This window comes from Nicotiana sylvestris, chromosome 7, assembly GCF_000393655.2.
Source record: "Nicotiana sylvestris chromosome 7, ASM39365v2, whole genome shotgun sequence".
NCBI classification, from domain to species: domain Eukaryota; kingdom Viridiplantae; phylum Streptophyta; class Magnoliopsida; order Solanales; family Solanaceae; genus Nicotiana; species Nicotiana sylvestris.
In genome coordinates, this window is record NC_091063.1 from 92,618,879 (window position 1) to 92,634,385 (window position 15,507).

Below are 15,507 nucleotides of genomic sequence, written 5' to 3' on the forward strand. Positions count from 1 at the left end.
TTTTCAGCCTCAATAGCAGCGACCCGATCCCCTAAGGTCGATGCTTCCCGATTGATCTATCCAATGTGTTCCTCGAGCCTCGCCTCCCTTAGTGTGGTCGTCGCCCTCTCCTACTCTTGCTCAGATTGGAGGACGCGGGTAGTGTTCTCCAGAGCCGCCGCCCTTGCCGAAGCTCACGACCAGGTACTCTCGATGTTCTCCAACCCGACAACCTTTCTCTCCAACTCGGCCAATTTTCCCATCCACTCCGCGCTCATTGCCTCGACCCTGATAAGGTTCCGGTCTATCTCAGACTGCATCGACCTCGGCTTCCCCTGAAGATATTCACACTCTACAACAACCCCTTTGTCTAACTCAAGCTCTTCGTCCTTTGCACGAAGTTTCTCCTCGAGCATGCTACTTCTGCGAATAGCCTCAATCAATTGTTGGTCCCTCTTCTCCAATTCCTCGCTGAGGGATCGAGCACCAGGGTCCGCCTTTAGCTGCTCGTGCATCTCACGGCACTTATTGAGATAGTGTTGATACTTCTCCAGCATCTTCAGGAAAATCTTGGCCCGAATGTCGGCCCTACGAGCATTCTCAATTTCTACCATGTACGTCTGAAAAATGAAAAGATGGGTCAATACCATATCGTCCAGAAAAATAAAAAGATTATGAAAGAAAGGCGAAATGTACCCTCAAGCCCATAGCTGCCACTTCATGCATCAGGTCAATATCAGGAATGTTCCGAAGAGCCTTGTTCTCAGCAGCAGAACACAAAATGTCGAACTGCGCACCAGGTCCTCCGTGTCCCCTAGGAGATTAATATCCGATGAGATCGCAAGAATACGAGACGGGCCTCTCGCATGAACCACCTAATGGGTAAGACCCTCTTCAAACAACCTAACATCATTTGGATCAAGGTCAGACTCAGATTCGTAGTCATCGACCATGACACCCTTTTCCCTTCCAGCTTCCAAGGAGAAAGCACGACCAGGCATCAAGGATGAAGGCTCGTCCGAAATAGCAACAGGCTCAGAAATCTGACCCCCCGTTGCGAAAAGTTATTAATCAATAACAGCGGCGGGGATCTCCATCGATGGGGCAGATACAACGGTTGGCTCCGTCTCTATAAGCTGAATGGTATCAACCCCCATCTTAGACCCCGTCAAGGGAAAGTCTTCCTCCATATGTATCACGACTGGAGGTGCCATTTTGGACCCCACTCGCCGCCTCTTGGATGGACCCTCTCCTTCCTCAACCTAAGAGGATTCACCCACTGGATAGGCAACATGGGTCGGAATCTCAGTTTGAGGGGCGACCTTTGTGTGTACGGCCACAGTCGTAGACTCAACTGAAGCAGCCCTCGACGAAGGTAGAGCAGTAGACACTGAAGCAGGGTGAGCGGACGATGTGGATTAACGAAAAGCCAGTGGAGGAGCTCTCGCTCTCCACACTTTCCCTGGCATCGACGAACATCACGTAAGAAACCAAGTAAAAAGGAAAGGGGGAAGAATAGCGAACAAAAACGGTCTCACTCACCAGTAAGGGTCTTGCATCTATATCTCTCATAGAAGGATGACCATGTGCGAATCCCCGTCGTATGAGGAAGGATGGCGCTCACCCACTCGCGGATAACCTCTGTATTGGGAAATATTATATTTATATAAAGCTGACGTGTCAAGATACGTGGACTGGTCAAATAGTCAAAGAATTACAATTAATCAAGAGGCACGAGCAGCAATAGAAACGAGCAAGGACAAAGGAAGGGGCACGAGTGGCCGTACCTGTTTAAGTCATTTATATCCAAGAATCAAAAGGAATGGATCTGACCATAGTAAAGAGCACAGATACAGAATTTGACAGGCATTAAATACTGGATACGTTAGAGAATTTGTATTGATTATAATGATTATGTAACGTAGCATTCAATGTCTTTAATTATTCATAATAGCCTCATTATGATTTGGGGAAAACACATATCTTCAAGATACCTATAAAAGGGAGGTATCTGATCAATTGTAAGGATAAGAGATATTATCGGAATATACTTTGATTTACTTATTTTTTCTCGTTATTACACTCTAATTACCTCAAATTACTTTCCTTTGCATATTCTTTTGATTATCAGTAACCCGCGTTCTTCTAAATTCTAGCTTTGATTGAAATTCTATTTTTTGGTTAAACAAATTGGTTCAGTTACCGGGAATCTGATAATCTATTTTCTTTTCACTTAACCTTCCTTGTTGCATCAATTATGTCGAATAACAATGACAACACCCCAGGAAACCAAGAGAACCAACAAAGTCAGGGAGGTTCACAGAATATTAACATTCAAGTTCCTACCCCGCAAGACTCTCCACGGCAATCTCGTGAGGGTACTCCTAATGGGTCTCAAATAAACGAGTATGCTCAATTTGAAAATGCTGAAGCTATTGATGAAGCTTTGCAGAAATTAATTGCTGCTCAGGTCAACAAAGCTGTTGAGGCACTCGTTAACTAGTTACCTGTTGCAACACCCGCACCTACTCCAAATAATAACACTATGGAAAACCCTCGTTCTGGGCTTGTTAATTCAGGTAGCGATGGAACTCCCAGTAAATCACAGGAGAGAGAACCGGGTAATGTAATTAATTCCGATTTACAAAATTTAGTACTAACCTTGCAGAAACAGCTCAAGGAGCAAAGTGAGCGCATAGAGCAGATACCCGGGGTGCCGCCCATAATCAAAAGGGTATATATGGATAGATATTCGCAACAACCCTGGAAGCCAAGTGCTGCTCCACTTCCAATACCAAAAAAGTTCAAAATGCCTAATATTTCAAAGTATGATGGAACAACAGACCCACGAGATCACGTGACTGCGTTCACAACGGGTGTAAAAGGCAACAATCTGACTAAGCAGGAGATTGAATCAGTTTTAATCAAAAAAATTGGTGAAACACTCACCAAAGGAGCGTTAGCATGGTATTCTCTTTAACCCAAAAATTTTATAAATTCTTTTGCTGAGCTTGCAGATTCTTTCATTAAAGCACACTCGGGAGCTCAAAAGGTAGAGAAAAGAATGTAGGATATTCTTAAAATCAAGCAAGGGGACTCTGAACTGCTTAGAGAATTTGTGGACAGATTTCAACATGAAAGAATGACATTACCACGCGTACCTGACAACTGGGCAGCAATAGCTTTCACAAGAAATTTGAATGAAAAGAGTTCGGAAGCTACGAGGAGACTTAAGGAAAGCCTTCGAGAATTCCCAGCTACAACGTGGAATGATGTTTAAAACAGGTATAGCACGAAGTTGAGGATTGAGGAAGATACTGTTCCGCAACTCCAAAAAGAAGAAAAGATAAGTTCGAGACGGGCGGAGACCGAAAAAAGGTCCGGTAAAAACAAGTACGAGCCTTATATGGGACCTTCGGGAAAAGACTCACGGTCAAAGTAGGATAATCAAAGGTACGATCATAGATCAAGAAACAGAGAATTAGGTTCTTCATCAAAATTCAGGAACGAGCGAAGCAACAAAGAGTCACGAGATGATGATAGAAATTTAAAAGCAAGATTCGGTGGTTATAACTTCAATGTCAGCACCTCTGAGCTCGTGGCTGTTTTGAGAAGCATGGGAGATAAGGTTCGGTGGCCAAAGGAAATGAGATCGAATCCAAATAGGTGCAACCCTGACCATTGGTGCGAGTTTCATAATGACCACGAGAATAAAAACAGCAGATTGCAGATTCTTACAAAGTGAAGTTGATCATTTATTAAAACAAGGATATCTTACTGAGTTGTTCAGTGAGAAAGGCAAGTAGGCTTACATGAAGAACATACAGGAGCCTCCAAAACCACCGTCTCCCAAAAGAACTGTTAACGTTATAAGTGGTGGTGGAGACATCAATGGTATATCATATACTACGGCTAACAAAATTTCCAGAGTAACAATTACTCAAGGAAAACGGGTGCGGCATGTTTTAGAGGAAGACAATATTACATTTAATGATGCAGATGTAGATGGCGTACTAACCCCTCATAACGATGCACTGGTAATATCTTTAATTGTACATGATACTAATGTGAAACGAGTTTTGGTTGATCTAGGTAGTTCCGTCAACATTATTTTGCTAAGAGTATTACGTGAGATGCAAGCTGAAGATTGAGTAACACCAAAGGCGCATACTCTAACTGGATTTGATAATTCCAGTGTAGTCACAAAAGGAGAGCTAATACTTACCACATTTGCTGAAGGGGTCGTCAAAGATACAAAGTTCCAGGTAGCAGACATGGAGATGGCTTACAACATGATTCTTGGGAGACCCTGGATCCACGAAATGGATGATGTTCCTTCGACCTTGCATCAAGTTATTAAATTCCCATCACCATGGGGAATCTGTCAAATTCGTAGAGATCAACATATATCCAGGGCTATCAATTCCGTTGCAAATACAAGCATGGGAAGTGAAGGTAAATAGCAATCACAGAAGGTAGTTGAGGACTTCACAACACAAACCTCAACTGAACAAGGGAAAACAGATGTAACCTGATACCATTCAAGAACAAGAAGAGAATGAAAATATCAAAATAACGATAGAGGAATTAGAGCCTGTCATGTTATTTGTTCAATGGCCTGATAAAAAAGTCTATGTATGAGCCAATTTTGACCAAGGAATGAAAGGCAAGTTAATTGAATTTTTGAAAACTAACATGGACTGTTTTGCTTGGTCCCACTCTGACATGACAGGAATACCACCATAGGTGACGACTCATAAACTAAATGAAGATCCATCATACCCCCTTGTGAAGCAAAAGAAAATAAAGCAAGGAGCTTTCAAGAATCAGGTGATTCAAGAAGAAGTCCAAAAATTGCTAGAAATTGGTTCCATTCGAAAGGTAAAGTATCCTAACTGGTTAGCGAACACTGTTGTGGTTCCAAAGAAGAACGGTAAGTGGCGAGTTTGTGTAGATTACACAGATCTTAACAAATCCTGCCCTAAAGATTCTTTTCCAATACCACATATAGATCAATTGATTGATGCAACTGCATGTCACGAGCTGTTAAGTTTTTAGATGCATATTCAAGTTATAATCAGATTAAAATGGATCCGAAAGATGAAGAAAAAACTTCATTCATAACAGACAGGGGGACTTACTGTTATAAAGTAATGCCCTTTGGTCTAAAGAATGCAGGTGCAACGTATCAGAGGTTAGTTACCAAAATGTTTCAAGAGCATTTAGGAAAGACCATGGAGGTATATATAGATGATATGCTTGTTAAAACTCAATACTCAAAAGATCACATATCACACTTATCTGACACATTTTCGATTTTGCGCAAATTTAATATGAAACTAAATCTCGAAAAATGTGCATTTGGCGTTGCTTCAGGTAGGTTTTTGGGTTTTCTTGTTTCTAACCGTGGTATTGAAGCGAATCCTACACAGATTAAATCCATTGAGGAAATTCCTGACATACTTTCAAACAAGAAAGAAGTTCAACGATTAACATGAAGAATTACAGCCTTGGGAGGATTCATTTCTAGATCATCAGAGAAATGTTTTAAATTCTTCTCAGCCCTTAAGAAGCAGGATCATTTTGAATGGAATGAGGAATGTCAACAAGCACTTAGGAATTTGAAAACGTACTTATCAAATCCACCTTTGCTGGCAAAACCAAAGGCTGGGGAAAAATTACTCATTTACCTTGCTGTTTCAGAAGTGGCGGTAACCGCTGTTTTGGTCCGAGAAGAACAAGGTAAACAATCCCCTATCTATTACGTAAGTAAATCTTTGTTAGATGCGGAGACGAGGTATCCTCAGTTAGAAAAACTTGCACTTGCATTAATCATGGCATCTAAAAAGCTAAGACCTTACTTTCAGTGTCATCCTATCGTTGTAGTAACCGCCTTCCCTTTACGTAACATATTACATAAGCATGAGTTATCAGGTAGGTTAGCTAAGTGGGCAATAGAGTTAAGTGAATATGAAATTGCATACCAACCTAGAACTGCTATAAAATCGCAAGTATTAGCTTATTTCGTGGCTGATTTTAGCCAGGGAATGCAGTTAGAGGCAGAAAAAGAATTACAGGTGTTCAATGGAGCTAATCGAGGAACTTGGAGTTTATTCACTGATGGCTCGTCTAACGTAAAATGAGCAGGTTTAGGGGTCGTATTGGTACCACCTACGGGTGAAACCATTCGGCAAGCTATCAAATGTCATTCCATAACTAACAATGAGACAGAATATGAGGCTATGATTGCAGGTTTAGAACTGGCACGGGAACTTGGCATAAATCAGATTATAATCAAGAGTGATTCGTAACTCGTAGTCAATCAGATACTGGGGACTTATGTAGCAAGGAAAGCAAGGATGCAGCAGTACTTGGAAAAGGTATGGGAATTGATAAAACAATTTCAAAATTGGAAAGTTAGGCAAATACCTAGGGACGAAAATCTTGAAGCAGACGCCCTAGCTAATCTCGCATCTGCAACCGATGTGGAAAATGATGCAAATGCCTCAGTGATACATTTATTTCATTCAGTTCTTGATCCTGATGTAAATTAGGTATATTTTAATAACTTAACCTCGGATTGGAGGAACAAAATTATTGTTTTTTTGCAGTATGGAACCGTCCCTGATAACAAGAAAAAAGCTTATGCGCTTCGAAGAAAGGCTGCTCGGTACTGCTTAAAACAAGGCAATCTATATCGTAAAATGTTCGGTGGTCCCTTAGCAAGATGCCTTGGACCTTCGCAAACAGAGTATGTAATGAGAGAAATACACGAGGGATATTACGGGAATCACACAGGTGGAAGATCACTGGTAAGAACCTTAATTAGGGCAGGTTATTACTTGCCTAAAATGGAAGAAGAGGCGGAAAGTTTCGTGGCCAAATGTGATAAATGCCAAAGGTACGGTAACAATATGCATAGACCTGCGGAATTATTACATCTGGTCATTGCCCCATGGCCATTTATGAAATGGGGAATGGATATAGTGGGTCCATTACTACAAGCAAAAGGACAGGTAATGTTTTTGTTTGTTCTCACTGATTATTTTACTAAATGGGTGGAGGCAGGTGCATTCAAACAGGTGCGAGAAAAGGAAGTCAGAGATTTTATTTGGCGGAATATCATATGTCGATTCGGCCTACCAAAGGAGATCGTATTCGATAATGGCCCTCAATTTATAGGAGCTCAGATCACGGAATTCCTTCAAAGTTGGCAAGTTAAAAGGATAACGTCTACGCCTTATCATCCAGTGGGTAATGGGCAAGCAGAATCAACAAATAAAGTCATTATCAACAATTTGAAGAAACGATTAGAAGAGTCAAAAGGGAATTGGCCAGAAGTGCTACCTGGTATTTTATGGGCATATCATACAACGGCGAAAACTAGTACGGGAGAAACACCGTTTTCATTGGTTTATAAAACTGAAGCTTTAATTCCAGTCGAGATAGGAGAACCGAGTACTCGATTCATGCAGGCGACACAAGAATCTAATGACAAGGAGATGCGAGTCAATCTAGATTTACTCAAAGCAAGGAAAGAAGTTGCTCTAATAAGAATGGCAGCACAAAAGCAGGTCATAGAGCGATACTACAATAGAAAAGCATGCCTCAGGTTCTTCAAAATTGGGGACTTCGTGCTTAAAAAGGTTTTTCAATCTACAAAAGCAGCTAACGCAGGAAAATTAAGTCCAACATGGGAAGGACCCTACAGAGTTCGTGATGTTGCAGGAAAAAGAGCATATGAACTGGAAATAATGGATGGCAGGGTACTACCTTCACATTGGAATGTTGTTCATTTGAAGAGATACTATTTCTAAGGGTAACCCACGGTTAGGTATAACCATTTTATATTTCATTTTTAAATTGTTAAAATTTTACTAACGATTTTAGATGATAGTCAAAAAGCTATCCCGTACTAAATGATGAGTCATGACCTGTAAGGCACACGGAGTAACCTAAAATTACTGGCCTAGGGTTACAACTATTCTGATAGAAATAAATACGGGGTATGCAGTCTTCATCTATAATCGCCCCTCCGAGTCCTGTATGTTTTTCCTTTTCAGGAAAAGGACCAAATAAGAGGAACTATCAAGTGCTCGAGGCTTCATACTTCAACACTCAAACACTTAGGGACTACATAATATACATTGACATGTGTATAAAGAAGGCAAAGAAGATTGAGGGAAAATCAAGCCTAAAAGAGTCAAGTGCAGAGTAAAAGTTACGAGATGGAGCCATTATAGTCAGGGTATTAGGGTAAAGGCCATATACTAAAACGAGTTATAAGGAAAAACCCCGTACCTATTACTCCTCTTTTGTAAAAATCTGTTACAAGAAAAACTGTTACGAGAAAGTTATAGATGTACTTCAAATACATGTAAAGTATTATAAGTTCCAATAACTTGTCAAATTTATTTCAAATAAACATGTGTGTTCCTATTTCTTTTATCGTATGTTAACATCATTATGAAGTTGAGACGTCTACTTCATTAAGTATCGAAATATAAAAGGGCCCTCTATTATAAAACTCATGTTCAAATTAATTAGTCATGAGGATAACAGAAGCATTTTCAAAGAATACAAATTATTTTGTAAGTCCTTAAAAATTAAGGCAAGAATAAAGAAAACAGAAGTTTATAATAATAACACGAAGAACTTCTTAATATGTAAAATCTAAGACTAAGGACAAACTTAGTCATAAAACTACGAGATTGTTTATATAGATTGCCCCATAAAAGACTTAGGGACTTACGACTTCAAAATCAACCCTCAAATAAAGTTAAGGGTCTGATTATAGTTTTCCAAAACAAAAGCAAAATCACTAGAATGTTCAAAACCGGCCAGTGAGAAGTTTAAGGAACCGAAGCAGGAGCATCAACAACAGTGGGTTCAACTTGGGCAGCTACATTAACAGATGCGGTTTCAATTTGGCTTGTAGCAACAGATTCGATTGGGCTTGAAAGAATTGGGATACCCATATCAGCTTCAACATTCACGGGAGCTTCAGCCACGGGAGAAGGGAAGTCCTAAGTTTGTTGAGCCTTTTCAATGGTTTCGTTGATCTTAGCTAACTCCAACTCCAGGTTGAAGTTTTCTTGACCAGCTTCAAGTAGGGTATCACGACGAGAATTCAAAAATGCCCAACTTGTCTCGACAACAGATTTTTCTTCAAGGATCTCATAATATTTTTCCCAAGCAGCGATCTCATTCTTTAGCTCTTCATTTTCAGCCAAGGCGGAGTTGTGGGAAGCTTGAAGAGAGGCATGGGAGCATTCTAAAACACGCACTTTATCAGCAGAGATTCTGAGGTCCTCTTGTGCTTGAGTCAAGTTTTGCACAAGCTCCCCAGCGTAAACTTCCTTTTGGTCCAAAAGAGCTTTTAACTCTCTGATTTCTTTACTAGCTTTAGATAGTTGCTTTGAGAAGGAGGACTCGAGACGTTCTTTGTCTTTTTCTGCTTGGCTTGAAGAAGCTTTTGCAACCGCCAATTCTGAAGTTAAAGCCCGCACTCGCTGCTCTAAGGTACTCTTGCTCTCTTATAAGTCTTCTATATCAATCTGTGCACTCTCAAATTGCTCCTTCCAATTGATGGCTTCCGAATGAGAGTCACGTGCTATCTTCTCTAAGGGGGTGATTCTTTTCATCATTTCTGTGCCAATAAGGTTGGCCTGAAAAGGGGAAAAGGAAGTAAGAATCCTCAAAGATAGTCGAATTATAAAGAAAAAAAGGAAGAGAAGGAAAGTACCTTCAAAGTAGCATGTACGATATCATTAATTAAAGTCAGGGAACTATGACTCTCCAACTTGGCTTTTTCAATTGGGCCGATTAAAGGCTCCAACTATGCATCTGCCTGACCTGACTTTCTCAAAAGGCTACTCTCGGTAGGAACTTCAATAGTTACCCGCTTCATAGCGTCACTTCTACTTGAAAAGCCCGCTTCTGTATGATGAATAATAGTAGGGGGAATAGTCAAAGGAGGAGCCAGAGAAGAGGTAAAAGCAGTAAAAGAAGGAACAGAAATAGTTGGGGCCGGTAAGGAAGGAACCACAAGCATGGGAGTTGGAAAAGAAGATAAGGGTACTTCGTCTAAAACAGGTCCTACATCTTCACGGCCAAATCCACTAATGAAAAGTTGGTCAATAGACTCACGAGTATCGTGGGGAGTGACGTCATCGTCAGGAATTATTATTGGAGTTTCAAAAGGTTCAGTAAGAGAAACCGACACTTCATCTTCATCATCAGATACGATGCGTCTCCTAACTCGAGGCCTTGTCACTAGGGAGCCCTCATCTCCCTCTTCTTCAGAGTCTTCCTCTTCTGCAGCTTTCCTTTTTGCAGAAGAAGAACCCAAAACTATTTCCCGGGCTCTTTCTAGAGAAATACGGGTTCCTGAAGGAGTACGGGTTCCCGAGGAAACACGAGAAGCCACAACTGCTTCAGCAGTAACTCCTCGAACACGAAAAGAAGGATAGAAATTAGAGAAATAAAAGAGAATATAGATACGAAAGGCACAAAATATAAATTCTCACCATGAGTCTTTACCTTCCAACCAAAACAGTTAGAAAGTGTTTTTCAAGACCTACCGTCCATCGGTGCAATCTTCAGCAATTTATCTACCCAACCACGGAAGTTGGGAACATCCCCCACAACTCCCATGGTAGCTAAAAAAAACAACAAAAGCAAAATTAGAGAAGTTGGAAAACTTGAAGGAAAAAGGTACGAGAAGGTTAAAATACTTACGTGCAAAATTCCACTTCTCAAGGAAGGGAACATTATCCTCACCCACTAAACCAACAGTGGGGGTAGCAACAAATCGGGCATACTAGCCGCGGTCTTTGTCATCTTCGGGACTCACCAAAACCCTCTTACTCATGACTACTAGTGTAAAAACACCATTGCGAAAAAGCCTAGGTGAGTAAAGATGAATCAAGTGGGGGAAAGTAAAAGGAACTTCGGCTTTAGTGGCTAAATTCCTTAAACAGGCAACAACCATCCATATGATCGGACCAATTTGGCCCAAACAGACGTTGAAGAAACGGCAAAATTCGAGAATGACTGGGTCAATCGCTGGTCTGAACCCTAAAGTAAAAGGGTATGTGTAAACAAAAGAAAACCCAATTAAATAAGAAGTTATCCTCTGATTCGGATTAGGGATAATAATGGGAAAATCGTTACTCCAATGACAGTCCTTACGAACCAAAAGAGTCAAAACTTCTGTAATTTGAGTGGGATAAGTATCGACACGATCTAAAGCGACAATCTGGTTTCTAAGAGATTCCTTATCGTGGTAAAAATATAATTCTGTAGGGACTATCTCTTCTACTAAAGGTTCGCGTAATGGTTCAGAAGGTTCTTTACTCCTAGAAGAAGATTTGTGAGAAAGGGAACCTCTGGTTCTAGAAGAGGGACCAGAACTAGAAGAAGGCATAGACGAACCACCTCGAGTAAATCCTAAGCTACGAAGCCTACCTCCCCTTCTATGCCTAACAGGGGCATTGGGAAAAGAATCAACAATGGAGACTTCTCGAGAGTGAGGGTTTGGTGAAGACATAGCGAAGAGGAATGATGTAAAGAAGAAGTAAACAAAGAATTGAGAAATTAAGTGTTCAATAAACCTTTATGAGGTAAAAGACAAGGGAAGAAGTTATACTTATATTGATAATCGATCGCCAAAGGTAAAAGTGCAGTGAAGGAAGGATCACAATTATGATAACTGGCACTTCGTAAATAGTGGAACCGTAAAAACCTTAAAAGTGGCTGAAAAAACTGCAGAACCAATGAAAAATTGATACGTGTACGGAGTATTAAATGGAAGTGACAATTGAAGCGTCAATTTTGTCATAGCATTAATGGTGACAAAAATTCTCGTTTTAATGAAATCCACTTCCCAAATATTCAACTGATGAATAAATGGAAAGTGGGGGGACTATCTGTATTGGCAAAAATTACATTTATATAAAGATGACGTCTCAAGACACGAGGACTGGTCAAATAGTCAAAGAATTACAATTAATCAAGAGGCACGAGCAATAATAGAAACGAGCAAGGACAAAGGAAGGGGCACGGGTGGCCATACCTATTTAAGTCATTTATATCCAAGAATCAAAAGTAATGGATCTGACCATAGTAAAGAGCACAGATACAGAATTTGACAGGCATTAAATACTAGATACGTTAGAGAATTTGTATTGATTATAATGATTATGTAACGTAGCATTCAATGTCTTTAATTATTCATAATAGCCTTATTATGATTTGGGGAAAACGCATATCTTCAAGATACCTATAAAAGGGAGGTATCTGATCAATTGTAAGGACAAGAGATATTATCGGAATATACTTTGATTTACTTATTTTTTCTCCTGATTACACTCTAATTATCTCAAATTACTTTCCTTTGCATATTCTTTTGATTATCAGTAACCCGTGTTCTTCTAAATTCTAGCTTTGACACAAATTCTATTTTTTGGTTAAACACCTTCAACAAGTGCAAGGTGTAGTTTCGCGGCTGTAAAAACATAAACAGTTTAGTACTACCCAATGGAAAGCGGTCGGATATCATTCCGACAAAAAGTATAGACACTTACGTGCGAAGTTCCATTTCTCATGGAATCCCGTAGGATCCGCCACAAGGTGCTCGGTCTGCACATGGAAGGAATTCTTGTAGAAGCGACGGTTGGCCTTGTCGTCCATCTTCACCACCAGACTCTTCGACCCTCGGTGACGCATGTGAATCATCGTGCCACGAATGAGTTGAGGGGAGAAGATATTGAGCATGTGATCCAAAGTGATCTCACGACCGGCAAGCTCCGTAAACTTGAGCAGCATGAGGAATAATTTGTACAGGTACGACAAAAGTTGAGCTAGGCATACCTCGTAAAAGCGGCAAATATCTACCACCAAGAGAGGGAGAGGAAGCGTGTATCCAACAATAAAAGGGTAGTCGTAGAACACACAATACCTTGGGCGGTCAAAATGGACTATGTCATTCCTCACCGCTGGCAGTATTTTGACGTAGTGAGGTATTCTCCACCTGGACTTCAATTCTGCGATCCCCTTTTCATTTATGACCGAGGAAGCAGGTTTTGGCTCATCCCCGGCGGGACTATGGAAATCAGTCCATGCTTTCCTGGGGCGAGGCAAGATCTCAACCACCGACGTGACCTCCTCATCTTCTACCACTTCTGCTCCTCCAATGGCCAGAATATCGCTCTCCGGTGTCGTAATTCTGGCAGGGAGGTCAGTGCGAGAAGAAGCCATTTGTATCAATCAGATAAAGCAAAGGGATAAAGAAAAGGAAAGACGAAAGTTCCTGGCTAATCGGAGAAAATCAAAAAATCCGAAGTGTCAGGAGAAAAGAAGATTCGCAAAGTTCTTTCAAGTAAAGGCAAAGAAGTGTGTCAATTGAATGGTGCATTCCTTCTATTTATAAGAGATATAAATTCCCAAGCATGAAACCCAAGAGTCGCCAATTGAAGTTGATACAACATGAAACAGTTCAATCCCCTAGGAACGTGTGTCATAATGGCGGCAATCACGAACAACATTTCAAGTTAAACGATGTTTCGGTTCTGAAACGGCCGCAACGGTTTAAGGATATCGAAAGGGCGCCGCTATGCTACTTGAATCTAAAGACCATACCCAAGGATTAGGTTGTCAAATTTCTCTTAGGTATGTAACAAACATAATCCATCTACCAGGCCCGACAAGGGACGACCCCGATAGACGGAGGGATTAACTGTATTGGTCAAAATCTGACCGCTGGGGTTGACCCAACCGAGATCCCGTCCAAGTGGCGAGACAGTGAAAGACGATATGATTTTCTCCAAACCCCATGCTCACAATACCCAACAAGTCAAAAAACAACACTTAGGGAACGACAAAAGCGGACCTGGCATGAAAGTGTACTAACCCAAGAACGTAGTAAGGATTCCATAACTCTATATAGGGAGGGAACCTTCCTAGAAGGGATGGGGGATTCTTCTCTTTCTCTTTCTCTTTCTCTTTCCTCTCCTTTGTAATCTTCTTAGCAGAATAAAAAGCAATCTTCCATGGAATATGTAAAATAGTTATCTCCACCGATTAACGAGAGGAGAAATGAAAAATATCAATAAGATTGATTGCCCCTACTTCGTCTTATGCATTATTTTCTGATTTGCTTATAGATCTGGAGTTTATTATATTTGACTAAGATTTACCTCATCATCTTCTTAAATTAATTTAATAAAAAAGATTTCAATATCTTTTGGGTCAAACAATGACTATTGTAACATAGTGGCTTTATTAACGTAACATAATTAACCGAAGAATTAATATTCGTTAGACCACGATCACTAATAAAAGCAATGTCAATAACACATTGCAAATACAATACAAACTCATGAAACTATACGATGACATGTTCTTTCATCTCTGCTGTGTTTTCTCTCGCATGTAATTTTTCATGGGCCAACCTTTTTGCGTAAGGAGCATTTATTTTTCTTCAAGATTCCTCTTCGTGTGCTTTTCAGCAAAGCTGACCATGCAAGTAAGAAAACGATCCTCTCTATCACAATTTAACCCAAGCCTACAAATAATAACCTCAACCAAATATCAGTTAGGTACTTGGGAGTACCTCTTAGCTCTAAGAGGTTATCATTGATACAGTGTCAGCCTTTGCTTGAAAAGATGCTAGGGAGAATCCAATCCTAGATATCAAAGTTTCTGTCCAACGCAGGAAGAATTCAGCTAATCAAGAGTGTGATATTCTCTATCCAAGTATACTGGTCTCGGGTGTTTGTACTGCCAAAGAAAATGATCCAACTTATTGAAAGAGTATGTAAATATCCCTATGGGACGAAGGTGTAGAAGTGTCAAGAAAAACTCTATTGTCATGGGACAATTTGTGCAAACCTAAAGCAGCAGGTAGTTTAAATATATTGGCTACAGAGGAATGGAATAAGTCATCCATATGTAAACTCCTTTGGAACCTATGCAAGAAGAAAGATAGGTTGTGGGTGAAATGGATACATGTGTATTATAAGAAGCAGAATGCATTGTGGAGTATTGTACCAAAACAAGCTTCTGGATAGTATAGAAGATACTTAAAGCCAAATAATACTTCGAGGAAGCTGGTTATACAGAGGAGGATGTAGATGGGATAAGCAGCTTCTCTATTAAGAATATGTATGGGAAACTGAGGGGTCAATTTGATAGAGTACCATGGAAGAAACTAGTGCACAACAGTGTTGGAGTGCCTAAATGGAACTTTATAGTTTTCTTAACTGCACATAGAAGGTTGATGACTAAAGACAGGTTGAGGGGTTTGGGCTATGTGGAAGATGTAACATGTTCTTTATTTAATAGTGAGGAGGAGACAGTGGATCATTTATTTTTTAAATGTACTTATTCATCGAGAGTATGGACAACAATGCTGCAATGGCAAGGGATTCAGAGGCAACTAATGATGTGGATAAATGAGCTTGAATGGGCAGGAAAGTACTATAAAGGGATGAGCACAACAGTTGACTTATAGAAACTTGTACTGAC

At 40.3% G+C, this 15,507-nt stretch overlaps 1 protein-coding gene across 1 annotated transcript; it reads left to right on the forward strand.

Annotated features, from left to right (window-relative positions):
* The first annotated feature begins 3,791 nt into the window (after positions 1-3,791).
* On the forward strand, positions 3,792-4,130 carry LOC138873436 (uncharacterized). Its single transcript, XM_070151909.1, has one exon. The coding sequence runs from the start codon at positions 3,792-3,794 to the stop codon at positions 4,128-4,130; it is 339 nt and encodes a 112-aa protein (XP_070008010.1).
* Positions 4,131-15,507: the final 11,377 nt, after the last annotated feature.

Excerpts from the sequence above, each read along its gene's own strand:
- LOC138873436 (XM_070151909.1), top strand. The coding sequence starts at position 3,792 with ATGAAGAACATACAGGAGCCTCCAAAACCACCGTCTCCCAAAAGAACT.